The sequence below is a fragment of the Buteo buteo genome, chromosome 9 (genome assembly GCF_964188355.1).
Source record: "Buteo buteo chromosome 9, bButBut1.hap1.1, whole genome shotgun sequence".
In the NCBI taxonomy this organism is placed as follows: Eukaryota; Metazoa; Chordata; class Aves; order Accipitriformes; family Accipitridae; genus Buteo; species Buteo buteo.
Window position 1 is genome coordinate 20,563,212 of NC_134179.1, and position 16,553 is coordinate 20,579,764.

General features: G+C 44.0%; 1 protein-coding gene across 12 annotated transcripts in view; it reads right to left on the reverse strand.

Moving 5' to 3' along the window:
- Nucleotides 1-15,808, reverse strand: part of EHBP1 (EH domain binding protein 1) — a 225,387-nt gene extending 209,579 nt beyond the window's left edge. For all 12 annotated transcript variants that reach the window (XM_075035592.1, XM_075035591.1, XM_075035594.1 and 9 more), the window contains exons 1-2: nt 15,544-15,808; nt 14,057-14,467 (exon numbers count right to left, since the gene is read on the reverse strand). In XM_075035592.1, coding sequence (XP_074891693.1) covers nt 14,057-14,160 — 104 coding nt within the window. In that variant the 5' untranslated portion in view covers nt 14,161-14,467; nt 15,544-15,808. The remainder of the gene's footprint in view (nt 1-14,056; nt 14,468-15,543) is intronic.
- Between the last annotated feature and the right edge of the window lie 745 nt (nt 15,809-16,553).

Sequence of the window (16,553 nt, forward strand, 5' to 3'; positions counted from 1 at the left end):
GAGGCGACATCTTTCTAAGTTTGTAAGGTATTACTTGTGGTTTCTTTCTCAGTTATGTAGTGTCTTAATACCATAAATCTGCACTCATACAATTCCTATCAGTACAGAGAGGGAGGGTTTCTTGCACCTTCTCCACAATTTCTCTGTATTTCAGTTTCAGAGATATAAAATGGGGATCATTTTTCTCTATCACACAGCAGTCTTGTAAGACTGGATTAATAATGGAGCTGCATGGCTGCAGAATTTTTGCACAGAGAAATTGTCAGCACAGCAAAGTGTCTTTTTAGTTGTTTTACGCCAGTACCACTGAACAGAGAGCTGCTACCTTCTGGCTTTTAACAGGAGATATAAATCCTACTTATAAGTAATTGTGGACGTAAACCTGTAGGAAAGTTGATGGAAGATGATTTGTGCACACAAATTAGGGAGTGATAGAAGAGATAACTTGTCTACACAGTTACAAGGGAAGTTGAAAGGGAGGCTAGTGTAGAACCAGGATTTTCTGACTTGCATTGCTTCTACCACTAGACCACTCTCTCTAGTAGAATAAGAAGCAAAGAGGACTTTATTTCCCTCTCCAGATCAAAAACACCTACACAGAAAGAACTGCACAGAATTTATCGAGTCTGCTCTGAACAAATGGAGGTGCTAAACTGACCGACACAGGATTATTTATGTAAGGAACAAAAATAACTTTTACTACTACTTTTAGTAACTAAAAACCTATATAGCTTCACGAGCTCTTCTACTTTTGGTACTCTCAAAAAACTACTCTGCAGCTTCTAACTACATCTGGGTAGTGAGAGAGAGAACGATGTTTGCAATTTCTTTGTTGTGACTGGGAACTTGCCTTAGGATAGAAAAAAAAATTCAACTCCAATAGCCACACATGTACAAACCCAACTTCCCCAGTTCAAATAAAGAGAGAAATCATGCTTTGATACAATAATCAGCTCAAAAAACCCAAATTGTAAATAAGTTCTTATCCCCCTGTAACTGTGTATAAATGTACCAAATGGTAAGAGCATGTAAGTACTCTTTTTGTGTATGCTGCATTATTCCTACCCTTTTCACATCAACTACCCAGAAACTGGCATGTGACACCAATATGAAAAACCACTTACAGTGAGGAAAATACAACATGGTGACAATAAGGATGCGCCAGGTTGAAGAGATTATTGAAGAGATCGGGACATCAATTTGAACCAAGTAAAATTACATTGAAGAAGGCCAGACACATACTGCATTTTTATTTACAAAGCTATAAATCTTCCTTTGAATACAAAATGTTATAAAAAAAAAACACCTTTCAAATGCACTCAGAATTTTTTTAACATTGTATGATATTAATAGCCAGACTTTTTCTACCTGTGTCTTAAAGGCAGAAATAGTTAAATAATGCAGTTTGTTTTCATTCAGCACAAAAAGAATCCCTGGAACACTTTAAATTTATATTTCTTCTTTAACAGTATGATTGCTACTATCTCAGTCACTCAAAGAGTGGTGAAATCATAATTAGCATTCACCAAGAGAAGATGTAACCTCCTTTTTAAAATAGTTTCTGAAAGAATTGTGACTATTATGAATGTGAAACATTAAGAACTGTTTGAGCAAAGCCTCATTTCAGATTTATTCCCATCAGCGATGGCTGAGCAGACAGTACCAAAGTCAGCAACTGTCGTGCCCCGTGACCTGCACTGCTGGGTTTAGGGTTCAGACTTAGAGGTGCAAGTAACAATGGATTACTTCTCCCTTAACACAAGCAGAGGCACAACATTTTCAATAATCAAGGCTTGCTCAGGACAGTTTTTGCAACAACAAAACTACTTCAATTAGGGAAGCTACGCTGAACTGGAACAATTGTTCTGGTACAATCAGAAATATAAATGCACTTTATTTTGCTACAGAAGTGCTTAAACTAGCTGTGCAGCTATTTCCACGAAAATGACTCTAGATAATGTACTTCTGTACCACTGACTCCTGCCTATAAGGGAAGAATAGCTGCTGTATGACATAGATTGCAAAGGCACAGTAAAACAGTGGAGCTGCTGCATATAGATGAGGACCAAGTATACATATGTGCATATTGCTTGTTCAGCAAAATCACGTTTGAAAGCTCAATGTGACACAGTAAGTTCCCATTTTAAAGGGGGCACATTTTGTCGTAAGAATTTTACATGGCCTGGGTCAACAAACATCTATCTGAATAAAACACAAAAATCTGATTACAGCTGAAAGGAATTGTATTCAACAGGAGAATAAAGGCCTGGAGTTTACTACTATGTTGAGCATTTCAGCAACATGAAATATTTCACTATTCCAAAGCTACTTAATTTACCAGCGAGATGGCTTGAGGTTGTAAGGAAAGATGAGATTTCTGGCCCTGCTCAGTCCATGTACCCCACAGCACACCTAGGAGTCTCCCAGAATAACAGAGGGTGGACAAGATTTGTCCCTTACTAGCAACAGCCACCCCTTCTGCTATTCATCATCAGCATCCAGGCTTTCCCTCCTCTTAAGATGGTTCAACAACATATATTGATTTTATATATACACATCGCATCTTGAACTATATTTGTATATATTTGTACATACTATGCACAGCTTCCAGAAACATCTCCCCACCGCTTTTAACGTCTCCTTTGCTGCAAGGGATGTTCAGTATGAGAAGTTCAGACCCCAACAATAAGACCCATGCTAACCCAAGAGATGACATCGGCAGAAATACAAGAAGGCTCCACAGCTGTTCTCTGAAATAATTATTTTTGCTTCACACCTGGGTTGCTCATATTTAGGTCACTGTTTTTGTATGTCCAAACCCAGCAGGATCTGCCTTGTATACCCTGTCCCAGCAGACCAGAAGACATTCAAACAGGGAGAAAAGCCTCATGTTCTGCTCCTCACTCGCCTTGCTTCCCTGTCAGCTCACCTCACCTCACAACACATCCTGCCCATCCTTGAGCAATGCTGAAACACAACAAGCAAATGTTCCATGTAAAAAGCTGCAAGACCAACCATTTTTAAAGGCTTCCTAGGGCAGCATAGAAGAAACTAACCCTGTAGGAGAAGACCTGAGGCAAACCTAACCGAGTCTTCTCTGAGCCCACCTATGGCACAGCACTGAAGGAAGAAGGGGGCAGAAAACCCGCTCTGGGAGGCTAACGAGGCAGCAGGTTTCTGCTTCTCTGGGCCTTAATGGAGTTTTTCTCAACCATAACAGATACTGACAGTTCTCACAATGAGGGGGATATAAACAAGTTAGGGTAAATTACAGTCTTCCTATAGTCAAGAGTAGCTCAAGATTATATTCTTTTTTTAAATTACAGTTTGTTGACTTTATCATTCATTGCAAATTAAGCAAGCACCCTCCTTTTAACAGCTGTTGCTAAAAGAAGTATTATTTTTCCCCCTACAATACATGCTCTACTTCCCTAAGAACAAATTGGAAAAATGTATTTACTGAAGTCAGCATTTTTTTGCCAGGAGGAAGCAGACTTTGTGCATTGTAAATATTTTATTAGGGTCCACTCCAGACAAGACTGAAACTATAGGCAAAAATTTCCATATGCCTGATTCCTGGTACAGCAATAGGAAAGGAGACAAGGGACTGCACTGTCATCTGCAGCAGTACTACATCAACATTAGCCATACTATCACAGTACTGAAGTTACTGATGATGCACAAAATGAACACCAAGCACCAGGAGCGAGTAACCCACAAACTGAAAGCCCAGGTAACATGCCTGTTTCTACTGCCATTTTCCCTCACAATACCACTTCTCCTGAGGCAGCTAGAGCAGGAGGTGGCTATGGTAACAGATGGGGAGTAGAGAAACACAGAAATATATCTAGCAGCTCCCTGCTCCAAAAATACACTTGCATGAAGGGCCACGTGTAAGCACAAACTGAAACAAACCCATAGTTCCAGGCAGAGGGAAAGAGGCCAAGCTGTCAGCAGCTCTCACCCTTGCAGATTCTCCAGTGTTTAATAAAGGGTAGAGTTACTGGCTTTTTACCTGCAGCCATGGGGTCTGACCAAGACTCCCCTCTTTATCCAGAGATCCTTTGTCACAAAACCCATGGAAATAATAGCTGGAGGTTTCCACCCCCATAAGCTCTGGTTGAAATTGTCTGCTGAAACTTTCCGACACAACACTGAATTTGCTGGCCAGACAGAAAATTCAGACACATTTTGACATCACACAAGAACTTTTTCCCTATGAAGCATAGCTAAAAATAAGGGAGAAGCCCAAGGTTGAAAAACAACACAGCAAGCTAACTTGTCATAACCACTGACAGCATTGCCCCATCAACCATAACAGTGTTGCATGCCCACAGAAAAGGACTGTCCAAGCTCTCTAGAAAAGCGACAGCAGTGTTGGTGCAGAGGTGTGACAGGCTTTGACAAGGCAGCATGGCACAGTAGGCTGCCACAGGCCCACAGGTAGCAGATGATGTGTCAGGGGCAGTCCTCTCACAACACCCTTTACCAAGCTCTCTGTATTACCATATTCCAGCACTCCCCTGTTGTACAGCTGCTAGCTTTCAGCTGGCATACCATTTACGCAAGAAAAGAGGGAAGAGAAGTATGGGGGCAGGAAAGAAGAGTTGCCTCCCCACACCCAACTGAACAGTCTTATAGCCATGGACTAAAGGAGGCATCATGTCTCAAGCACTACGTGTTTACAATACTAGCAGTATGGGTGATCACGCAGTTTCTCAATCCTCTGTCAAAAAATCCCACGATTATATCAGCCACTATGAGAATTCAGGGTGTTAAGATTACTCTTGGTCATCTTTCAGTTCAAAATGGAAAAAAAAAAAACAAAAAACAAAAAAAACCAAATCCCATTTACTATATGAAAAAAGGAATCCATGGGAAAGAAAATAATTCCTTTACTGTTTTAAGATTGTCTCTGTCTTGGTATTCTGAAAGGGTATGCAGACACTCCCGGAGCTCAGAGCAGCCAACTAAAGGGAGGAAAGCAAACAATTTTAGCAAGAAAATGAAAAACCAAAAGCAAAGCCTACAACCTGAAATTCCATTTTCTACAGGCACAAATCCCAAAAAAGGGGGGTGAAGACACCAATTGTCATTGGTATTTTAAAAAAGGGTCTTTCAAAAAGTGTTAACAGTAAACAGGAATCATCCCAAACGTGCCTCAAAACCAAGTAACACTGTGCTAGATTCTTTTGCTTTTTGTGGTGTGAGAGGAAGTGGTGAAAAATGGGTCAGGACTTTCCCATTCTTAAAATTTTCTTACATGTCAAAGATAAAGAAATGCAAGGGGAAGTTTTATGAATATTCACTCGCTCGACTTAAGAGACACTTATTCCAAGTACTTTATCCAGTTAAGATCTGCACTTGAAGACAAAAGGGAGTTCAAAAATCTTGTTCTCTTGATTTTTTTCACAACTTCAATTTTATACAACTATTGCTCAGGTTACCTACAGGAAGAGAGAAACCACTAAATCAGTTTTCCAGGAGACAGTAGGTACAACCAGAAGAAAAATACAGTCAAGCAGTTAAGAACAGACAGATTCACTCACCTCCCAACATGGCCAGACCTGTGACTTCAGAGCTATAATCATGTCAGGTGTTACCAGGAGCTGTCAAGTTAAGTCCTCTGCTAATAAACCACAGATAAATCAGCAACAGGTTGGTTTGGAAATTTACAGGCTGCCAAGTTAGATCTTTGCTGGAAAAGAGAATTAAGCTGTTTTGACAGCTCTTCTCTGTTCTTTTAAATCTCTTCCTATGTACTGCCATAAACAAAGGGATTCAGAGTTTACTTAATGAGCAGTCACTGAAAGTAAAGGAAGTTCACAGTGCATGCTGAGTGGCAGCATACAATGTGCTGCCAACTGTATTCAATGGTCCAGATTCTCCAATTACTTCATTTAATATGGCTTTTGATATTAACAGTACTGGCTATGCAAATACTCTTCCCAAGCACAGCTGAGAGGGAAAAGTCAGTTTATGACACTGCATTTAAAAGCAGAGGCATCAGTGCATTAGTCTTAGCCCTGAAGAAAGTTCAAGACAGCTATCACCTTAGGGCATCAGGCTGCAACGTATCTAATGAAAAGCCCAGAGCTGACTTAGGGAACATTTTTGGTCTGCCTGGCCTACAAGAAAGGTGATGGGGCTTGTCTCAACAGGTGGAGATGAATATATGCTCCTAGAAAAGCTGCACACACATCTTCCACTGCAGCAGCCAATGCCACCCATCCAGCAGCCCCAGACAACTCTGACCCATCAGACAGCAGCAAGGAAGCAAATATTACTTCTTGGGTAAAGAAAGAGGCGGCAGTGAATGTGGAGGGTGACTGGTCATTACAGGTGCTTGTGGAAATGGCACCAAGGAAACGAGCAGTAGTGATGTGGGCCATGGTAATATGGGAGTCAAAACTGATGTGATATGATAGAGTCTAAAAATGCCCCTGATTGTTTTAATTTAGCTGTCCCTGGAACTAGAAATTATTTTGCCCATGTGATGTTTGGTCAGCAAAGTCATTTTTCAAAACAGATCTATTAGAAAAAAGAAGATTGGATCTGCCTATGTGCTGTTAGGCTCTGATACAGCAGCTCACCCAAAACACAGCCCACAGAATGACTGCAGTAGACTGAGTGTGCACAGGAACTAAAACTTGAAACCAGTTTTTGCTAAAATAAATACACAGAGACACATAGATTGCAGTTCAGCAGCTGCAGTTAAGCAGCTGCAGAGCCTGGCCATAGCTTTGGAGTAATCCTCAAGAAAGACTCCTCAAATAAAAGAGAAATAAACAAGAATCCCCAATAACAACTCTCCACTACAAAGAGAGCCTCAACAGGCAAACGAGAACTACTTCTGCACTGCTCATCTTTACAGGTTTGCAGGCAGCTGGAAACTATAGTTCAGAAGGGCCTGCACTTCTGATTCATCTCAAAAGCTTGTGTGTTTGGAAGCCCTACAGTGACAGCACAGGGCACTGACTCAGGATCCAGGTGATTTAGCTGAAGCACTTTAAGATGCCCTTGCCCACAGCTGTGTCTCGTCTCACCCCTCTGACAGGTTTTCCTCCCCACTGCATCAGGGCAGCATAAGGAAGGTGCGTACACTCAACTGCTGGAGTTCACGCTCACCTTACAAATCTGAACTGAAGTTGATGGCAGTTAACACTAACACACCAGGCGGCCTTACCGTCATCCTACCTCTGCTTCAGGGCAGAAGAAAGCAGAGGAAGACTACTGCTAAGGGATAGTGACATCTCAGCTCCACTCTTCAATCCAGAAAGCCTCATGAGTCAGAGCTTTAGACAACAGCAATGTTAGTTATGGTTCTGCTAATTTTAGCTCATGCTTAACCCACAGTTCCCAAGTCCCTGCAGTGCCTTTCCAGGTGACAAAAGCCACAGCTACCCTACACCTCAACTGCCAAAACATACAGCTTCACAGCTGAGAGCTCTGATGCACTTAGAAAAACTGTGTGCTGCAGAAATACATTTTTCAAATAAAGACAAGAGGAAGAAAACAAGGATGGCTTTATTTACCCTACTGCTGTGCACATATCTTAATTTTAAGGAACAAAAGTTCAGCTGCATAGTTCCTGTGTTTCAGAGTCCACTCCAGGTCGCACAAGACAGACTTAGTACAGAGGGCAGCTCAGGAGTGTCCCACAGCAAGGTAGCAAAGAGCCTGCCAGGGCCAGCTTCTACCCCAAGGAGTAAGAGGAGAGGGGCAAGGGAAACAAACACACACTTCACACACTCCCCTCAGAGTAAAGTGGGAAAGCTTTTAGAAGTAAACAAACAACCCCCCTGCCCCCATATTCTCAGAAAGCCACCCAAGCAGAATGCTTTTACTACAGTAACTGAAGGGTTTGTTTTATAAGAGTTTTCTCAGATTTAGTCAACCTTACCAGCCTCCTCCTCCTCTCCTTATTCACACTGAACTGTGAAAGGGACTTCAGCTCTCTCCAACCAATTAAAAACTAATTGAAGCAACAGACTGGCACTATACAGCCTGAGCAGTCTAAGAGACTGAAGACTCAGCTCAGATGAGGCCTACACAATGTCATAACATTTCATTTTATTTAACCTCATAACACAAAGAGCTGAAAAGAATATTCACAGGGATCCAATCCTGAAAAAAAATTCTTTACTCCAGCTCAAGTCCACTGGGTTCAAAGAACAGTACACATACTTCACTGTATGCGTGCAACACAGCGCCTACAGGAACAGAGCCAGGTTTTATTTATTTGTAATAAGTTAGTGTATTTTATTTATTCAAGGAGACAACCTCACCCATTTAACTGAATGAATGACAGACCATTAAGATGGATTTGTCTACACTTGGGTATAACCTAATCTTATCTGCTTTAGACAATTACTTTTGTTACTACTAGGACAGTAAACTATGTCAAGGAATTGCTGGAAAGAATTCTGTCTCTCAAAGTTGAATAAAATTCAGAACAAGTATTTATGACAAACCCAAATCTTTCTACCTTACAGATACTAAACTTCGTGCCTGCTTCTGCCAATTAGGTCTTTTAGGAACTGGACACAGTTTCAAATGCTCTCAAAGAGTTGCTGCAAATAGAAAATGGGTATAAGTATGCAGCACTGACAATCTGAAAAAGTCAGCAGCAAGAAATATTTCACATACACCCATACCTCTCCTAATGAAATCTCTTCACTGCACAATATGCAACCAACAATTTTGATGAGAAATACCTAACTTGTGGTTCATGGAACAGACATAAGGCTAAAAAAGGGGGCAGGAGGCTAGCTTGGTAAGGCAGGGAAGGAAAGCAGCTGGTGTTAAGGAGTCAGGATCAGTAGACAACATTCTGACAGAAGTCAGGCAGAGAGCCCAAAGGAGCAGATCTGCATTTCTGAAACGAAGGATTTTCTTTTGGATACAAACAGAAGAGAGACGCAATGTGGCAGAGGAGAACTGCTTTTGCATGTGGACAGTAAGTGTGTTTTAACTGACTGCAGGAAGAAAGGGACAAGACTGACCTGTAAGGCAGCTGGCAGTGATTCTTTGGAAAGAGTATGTTTAACACACAATTTAAGCCCTCAAAAAGTCCTCAGTCAAAACTGGAAATAAATGGAAAAGAAAATGCTGAAGTGTATTTGCAGATGGGGATTATTTGGTGTGGAATCAGAGATCTCAATGAAGAGTGTAAGGACAGAGTATAATTTAACTGAGAAGGAGAAAAGAAGCTAAAGAGCAGGAGAAATTCATGATGCTTTCCTTGCACAAGCTATACTTGTCACAGTGTACTTACATGGCTAACATGCAAATCCAACCAAAAACTCAGAAGAGCAAGCCCACAACAAAAAGCACAGTTCACAGCAAAACTAACTCAAGAGATCCTGAATTGAGCTGTAACTGTATCACTTTCTGTCATGTTTCAATACAATCAACCTTAATAACTAAAAGCACTTAGATGCTCACAAAATCCCCTCTCAATGACCATGCAAAGCAAGGAAATTAACCGAGCAATTTGACAGCCTGACGCTGTACAGGAAACCCCCAAGGATTTCTACAGCAACCAGTTAACTCCAGTTCTCTTGGTGGCCTTCAGCACCGAAGAGTTTGCTGGAAAGCAGCGACCAGAAGGCAAGTAGACTGGTGTGAACCGCGGAATCTCAAAAAGCTCATTTCTCTCCCATGCACAATGCAAGCCAAATCTTAAAATTCCTGCAGCATCCAGTTATGAAAGTACAATAGAAGAGAGAAACAGATGGCTAAAGCCTTTTGGAAAAAAAAAGATTAAGCATTACTTCATTTCCAAAAGAGAAAGATGTGTATTTGAAAATACAGAACTTAATTCAGACCATACCTAATTGATACAAAAGTAGGCAACTTGCCTTATGGAAATGAAGCCTGTCTTCCATTAAGGCAGCATACAAGAAAAGTTTAACCCTTTGACAACATCATGGCTTGCTGTATTTTTAAGTGGGATTTAAAAGCAAAGCAGTTCATATAGGAGATGACAGGTATTACAAACATTGTAAAAAATAACATATTTCTTTACCTCTAAAGCAATCCTGAATGGCAAATCCAGTTGAAAAGCATCCTTATGTTTACACTTTTCCAGCTGTTTTAAGCAGTTAGCACCTACGTTCAGGTGAGCAGCTTTCTTGCTCATAAAAGCATCTAATGGACAATGACATTAGAAACTTGGCAACCTCAGCTCTGTAAGTTAGGCTCTGTGGAAACCAGTCAATACTACACTTGAAGCCTCTACTGAGTCCTTGACCTGCAAGATATCACTCAAAAATAAGGAAACATAAAAGCCATCCTAGAGAGCTCATGTGTTCAGCATTAGATGCTTCAGCAGCTCTGTAAAACAGCTATCATAGCTGCAGGTCCAAGGACTGGAACCGATCTCTGGTCCAAAGGAATATTTTACTCCTGTGAGGCTCCTCTGCTGAGCCTGTGCCTCAGACAAGCCTTGCTTGACTCAGTCACCTGAACAGAGGCCTCCAGCAGCTGAGAAGCTGCAGGGTACACAAGGGATGCATGCCAGGCTGGCAGGCTTGACACAGGATCCACAGGAGACCTGGGCTTCTCCAAACTGGCAGCTGGGACTGGCAGAAAACTCAAAGGCATCTCAAACAGTGCTAGACACCAGTGTTCAGGCAACTGAACTGGGTCCCCTGAGCAAGCCACAGCATTACACCTGCCAGCGATGCCCAGCACACTCCCATGTCACACAGCAGTCTGCTCCAACAGCACAGAGCAGCAAATACAACTCTTTTTTGTAGAAGCTTAAGCAAAACGCATGAGACCGATTTCTGGTTTTATTCAATAGCACTGAGGATAAGCACTAAATTAACTCTCTCCTACCATGCATAGTCCTTCCAGGCCAGGACTGCAGCTCACTGGTGAGGCTGGGTGGAAAATCCTGTGCTGCCCCAGCTTATTCCAAGGGTAAGTGGAGGATGACACACTCCAGCACTGCCAAGCAAGCGCCTTTCAAAAAAATCAAGTGCTTATATGATTAATGCAAAGCATGACGTTTTCACAGTAGCAGGAGTCACTAATCCATATTAAAGACAAAGACTACATTTATTTATTTTTAATGAAAGGCTCTAAATGAACCAACTGCTCAATTTTTCAAAGGTACTATGCAGCCACAATAATTAGGTCTGGGTCAGCGGGAGCAGCCAGAATGCCACAGAAGCGACTCAGTCCTGTTAATTACCTGAAAATAAGGTTTTTTCTAATGAAACAGTGACAACACTGGACACTCCATCACAACCTGTCCCTCCCCAAATGCACCACCAATGAAAAGCAATCGTCTGAGAGTGGCTGTCTTTAATCATCAGTAGAGACAAGAATCAGAAACTATAGAGAGCAGAAAAAGCAAAGAAAAGGAGTTTCAGCCTATGCTGGACAAATGCTGCTGTACCTAGAAATAACACTTTCAAAGAGCGAAGCAGCAACACGAGAGTGGTAGCAACTTCCCACACAGCCAGCATAACTCCAGAAAAGAGCAGGAGCTATTTTGAACACTAAACTAAGTTTAAAAAAAAAAAATTCAAATCAATACAAGTCCAGAGGGGACAAAGAGTATTAAAGCCAACCAGAAATACACCCAACATTGCAAACCGCACAGGATCAGTTACAAAAATATTCTTAAACACAAGTCATTTTCTGAAGAGTTAGACAAATGTAAACCTAACAGAAGATAGCAGTTCACAGAGAGGCACCCAGGCTGTTTTAGTCACACACAATCCTCGCTCACAGACACATCTCAATTTAAGTGTGCTTATGACTGCATTGTCATTTATTTTAAAATATGAATGCAGCATTCTTTTCCTCCAGAAACACTGCATTGTTAAAATGCCAGTACATTAAAATAACTTACTGCTTACTACATTTCGATCAAACAAACTACAGACTACAGCACTGACACTTAATATATACTGAATGCTTTCACCAAGAACAGCATATGGAGTTCATTTCTTCTGTTTTGTTCTCACATGGGCCAAACTCAGAGACAAGCTTCAGAAATAGAGGAAGCAGTGATTCTGTCAGCACATGCAAAACTATCTTCTCCAAAGTTAAGGAAAAACCTAGCTGAAGGTTCTCAAAATATATAAATATTTACCCTTTTGTTTTATACAGGAGTCCCAGTTATGGCAGAAATATTGTATTTTAGCTTGCATGCTTAAAGAGCATTTTTGTTAAGGTTCTCCAAACAAGAGGAAGAAGAATAGAAAAGCCTACAATCAAATGACTGCGAGAGTGATGTTCCTTCCCAATTGTTATTCTTCCTAGAATTCATCCACATTTCACCACCATACTGTTGCTTCATCATAACTAACACAAGCACTGATTTTGCCTACATTTAAATTCAAGAAAGTAAAATGAAGGTTCAGAAAGACAACCTATTTTTAAAAAGTTATTTGCATATCTGAGGTTTTGAAAGGCTGTTTCACTACTTCACACACAGGCATTTTGCTCGGTGCACACTCTAGTTCATGATTAAACAATAAGGTAATTGTTTCTAAAATAACAAGATTGTTCACAAGAGAACTTTTGTGTGTGACTTTTTCTTAAATCAAGTGAAAGTTAGCTGCAGATCCAATTAGAACATTCCCCTGCAGGATTCATACTTTAGTGCTGAAGCATTCTGCAAATTCTCAAGCAAGGAGTGAATCAAAGTGAAAATGAAAGCCAAAACAGACTAGTTTATGCAAACAAAACATAAAAAGTAATAAACACAACTGCTGAAATAAACCTGATAAACCAAAATTACTGTGGAAAACTCTTTGGCCTGAACTAGACAGTAGATGCCACAAGATAATCACAACAGCATCTTTCAACTTTTAAAATGTTTTTATTTGTAGTTTATTCTGTGAAAGCAAGTTCAACTTCCAAAAAAAATTCTGCTTCTTAATAATCTTTCAAAACATTTTAGGCAAGAAGATAACTTGTTAAAAATTTTTTTAACCTGACAGTGTTCCTTTAAGACAGAGCAGCAAGCATCCTTCCAGCATATTTGACAGAGATTTCCAACTCCAAGAGACAGAATTTAAATTTGTAGAGGCAATTACTCATAACCAGTGAAATCAGCCAATGCAAGTGCCAAACTTGTTGGCAAGAAGAAAGGCCAAGTATTAGAAAGGAGGCTGCAGTTTATTACAAGGCAATTTGAACATCTCAGTCCACGAGGTCTGGAAAGTACTTTCTTCGTCCTCTGACACTACAGGCTCACACTAACGTGAGGAATTATGTCAGTAACATCAATAATTCAAACATATAAAAAAGCACTTAAGTATTTGTATAATGGAGATCTTTGCCTTACTATTTAAAAGCTACTTCCAGTCTTCCCTAGCAGATTTATTTAAGCTCATTTTGCGCAGGAAGGAAAATGCACCAGACCCGTATCATTAACTGTTAACTGCTGTCTAGCCAGCTCCAGAGCCATGCAACGGGACCACCACTGCACAAAATTCTTCTCTGACTAAACAACTACCTTAAGAGAATTCCCAAGGAGCTGTCTCTTGCCTCTTGCCATTAAAAGATGGAAAGGAACAAGGAAAAGAAGGAGAGGCAAGACATCTTCAGATAAAAAAGTCAAAATCAAAATGGGTAATCACCACAGATTAACACACCACCATCTTCAGGACTGATCTCAAATGCCTCAGTCAGCTACCAACAGTGTCAGCAGATAACACTCAGCACCAAGAGCTGAGCTGGAAGTTGGAAAACAGCTCTTGGGAAACCTTAAAAAACAACCACACAAAACCAACCACACAAAACCACACCACTAAGTCACAGATGCCAAGCTAATAAATGCACCATCCTCTGCATGATAACAACAGTGCCAGCTAAGAAAATCAGAGTACAGAACAGAACCAACAGGTCCAAGATAAGTATGCAGCAAAGCAACCACTCATCAAGAAAGACAAGCACCCCACACAGCTGCTTCTGCAACGGGCAAGCAAAAGAAAGCTAGGGGAAGCAAGACAAAATGAGCAACATCCTTCTTATTTCAGCACCAGCAACTTACTCCACCATTTGTGCAGCATCATGAGGCGCTTCTTACCATTTTTTGGTGCACTCAACCATCAACTCCTGGTAAGAGGCCACAAACTGGAACTTGGATGCATGTTTCCCAACACGCTGCAGTCTCTTCCAAACTGAGGCCATGATAGTGAGAAACACTAGTCCTCTTACACAGTAGCAACTCTGTGAATACCAATGTAGGTTTAAGAGTGCACGTGCTCAATACTAGCAGATTTATATACAGACACAGTAAAAACAGTGCACAAGGAACTTGATGGGCTGTCTACAGCTCATATTCCGCCTCTCCCTTCTTCATGGTAAATCGCAGTCTAGCTGAATAGTTCATCATTGGCCAGGAGCAGCATGCAATAGGAGCAGACAGGTAACTGAAAGGAAGTTCTCTCATGGAATCATCACTCCTCACACAGCAGATGATGGGGACGCTGCAGGACTGGAAGACAAGTAAGACAGGGGGAGAAAGCATTGGTTAATATACTCCATACTACAGTGTTGCAATTGCACGTGATTGAACAACTACAAAAAAACCACAAAAACATACCCCCTTCCTGTTGTCATCCCCCCCCTCTAACTAAATAAATAAATAAGAATGCTGCAGCAATTTCAGGAATGCAAACCACGAGTCTGTTTGGAAACATATCAACGTGTCCTTTTATCAGCACCATCATAATTGGCAACAACAACAAAAAAGGGCAGGTCAGGGCCACACCGAATCGTTATGAAGCATCTCCGGGAAGCAATGCAAAGTGGCTGAGGTGCTGCCAATGTGCACCCAGAGGGAGGGACACAGGGAGACGAAGACAAGTTCTTTGTCTTGATGACAAAAGGTGTAACAGTTGTTTCTTCTCACACACACACACACACCTCCCGCTCCCATTTCTCCTTCCAAGGAGAAGGAACAGCCAAGAAGCCGGCAAGGGAGTGTTACTACTTAAATGCCTGTGCCAGGGTGAGGAGGAGGATGAAAGAGGAAGGGGCATTTCCTGAGCCCTGGCTGCCCAGGATTCCCCATCTTTCTCGCTGCATCACATTGAAATGGAAACATCTCTCCATCCTCAACTGAGAAACGCTCATCAGGGAGGTGAAAAGGGAAAGGAGAAACCCAGATAGGTCTTCTCCCTCCAAAGGAGAGCAGCACCTCCGCCGGGCGCGGAGGAAAAAGCCTCTTCATTAGAAATACGGGGAAGCAAAAGGTGGCCGCGCCTGGCGAGAAGGCAGGGTAGGATGGCATCAGAGCTGGCAAGAAGGCAACCTGGGCTCCAGGAATGTCCCCCTGGTGGGGACCGTCCCCACGGAGCCCCGCGGCGAGGAGCGCCCCGCTCCGCCTCACCAGCCCCTGTCACCTCAGCGCCCAGCCCGCCGGGGCAGAGCCCCCCGCCCCCCCGCAGCCGTTGGGGTTTAAAAATTAAAACGCCAACGGCGGGGAGCAAGTGGCGGAGGCGGCTCGGGGAGCGGGGGGGAAGAGACGCGGGGCAGCGCGGGCGGCTCCCTCCGTGCCGCGGCACTCACCTGCCCCCGGCTCCTCACGGGCGGTCCCCGCCGGGCGGGCGCGGGCGCTGGCACCACACGGCAGGCGAGAGGCAGCTCTGCCGCTGTCCATTACTGCGGCAGCCCCGCCGGCGGCAGCGCCCTGCGGCCGTCCCCGTCCTCCTGAAGCCTCATGGCGAGCACCGGGCACACGCCGCTTCTCCTCGCCCCGCCGGCCGGGCAGCCAGCGCCTCACGCCACCACCATCGCCCTCCTGCCGGCGCTCCGCTGCGCTACGCCTCGCCTCGCCTCGCCTCGCCTCACCCCAGCCCCGCCGCTCCCCCCGCCCCCGCCGCCCGGCGCCTGGCGCAGCCCGCCCCCGCCGCGCCATTGGCCCCACCGCGCGCCCTCCGCAGCCCATTGGCTGTTGCCCCGTGTCAATCACCTGCTGGCGAAAGGGGCGATCCTCGGGCAACGGAGCGAGGGAGGTACTGAGGCAAGACGGAGCTCGCAGGCCCTCTTCCCCCGCCCCCAACTCAATCCTTTTTCTGACTGGTGGCAGCCCCCGAGGAGGCGGGGTTGCTTCTAAGGAGAAGCTACTGGATAGGTGAGTGCGGCCGCCTGTCAGCAAGGAAACGGCCGGCGATTGGCGGCGACGCTTCCTAAAGCCGCGGGGTGAGCGTGGCGGGAGGAGCGGGCTGTCAGGGGAGGGGCGTGGCCTCGCGGCGGCGGGCAGCGGCCCCCGGGACCCGCCGCTATCGCCGTCCCAGGGCTGCGCCGCCGGGAAGGGCCGCTGCCGGGCCGGGAGGAGCGGCGGGGGTCCAGTGCAGGGGCGGGGCGGGAGCCCCGGACGCCGCCTGTCAGGTGGGCGCGGGGCGGCTGAAGGGAGGGAGCGGCCGCGGGGGGCGGATGGAGGCGGCGGGAGGGGACGGGAAGACCACCGCGAAGGACAGTAACGGCGCCGGGCCCGACACAAATCCTGCAGCACAGGCCCTGGTCCTGGAGGTGCTCCGGAGTTCTTGTGGGGATGGGAAGTTGGTGGAGATGAAATA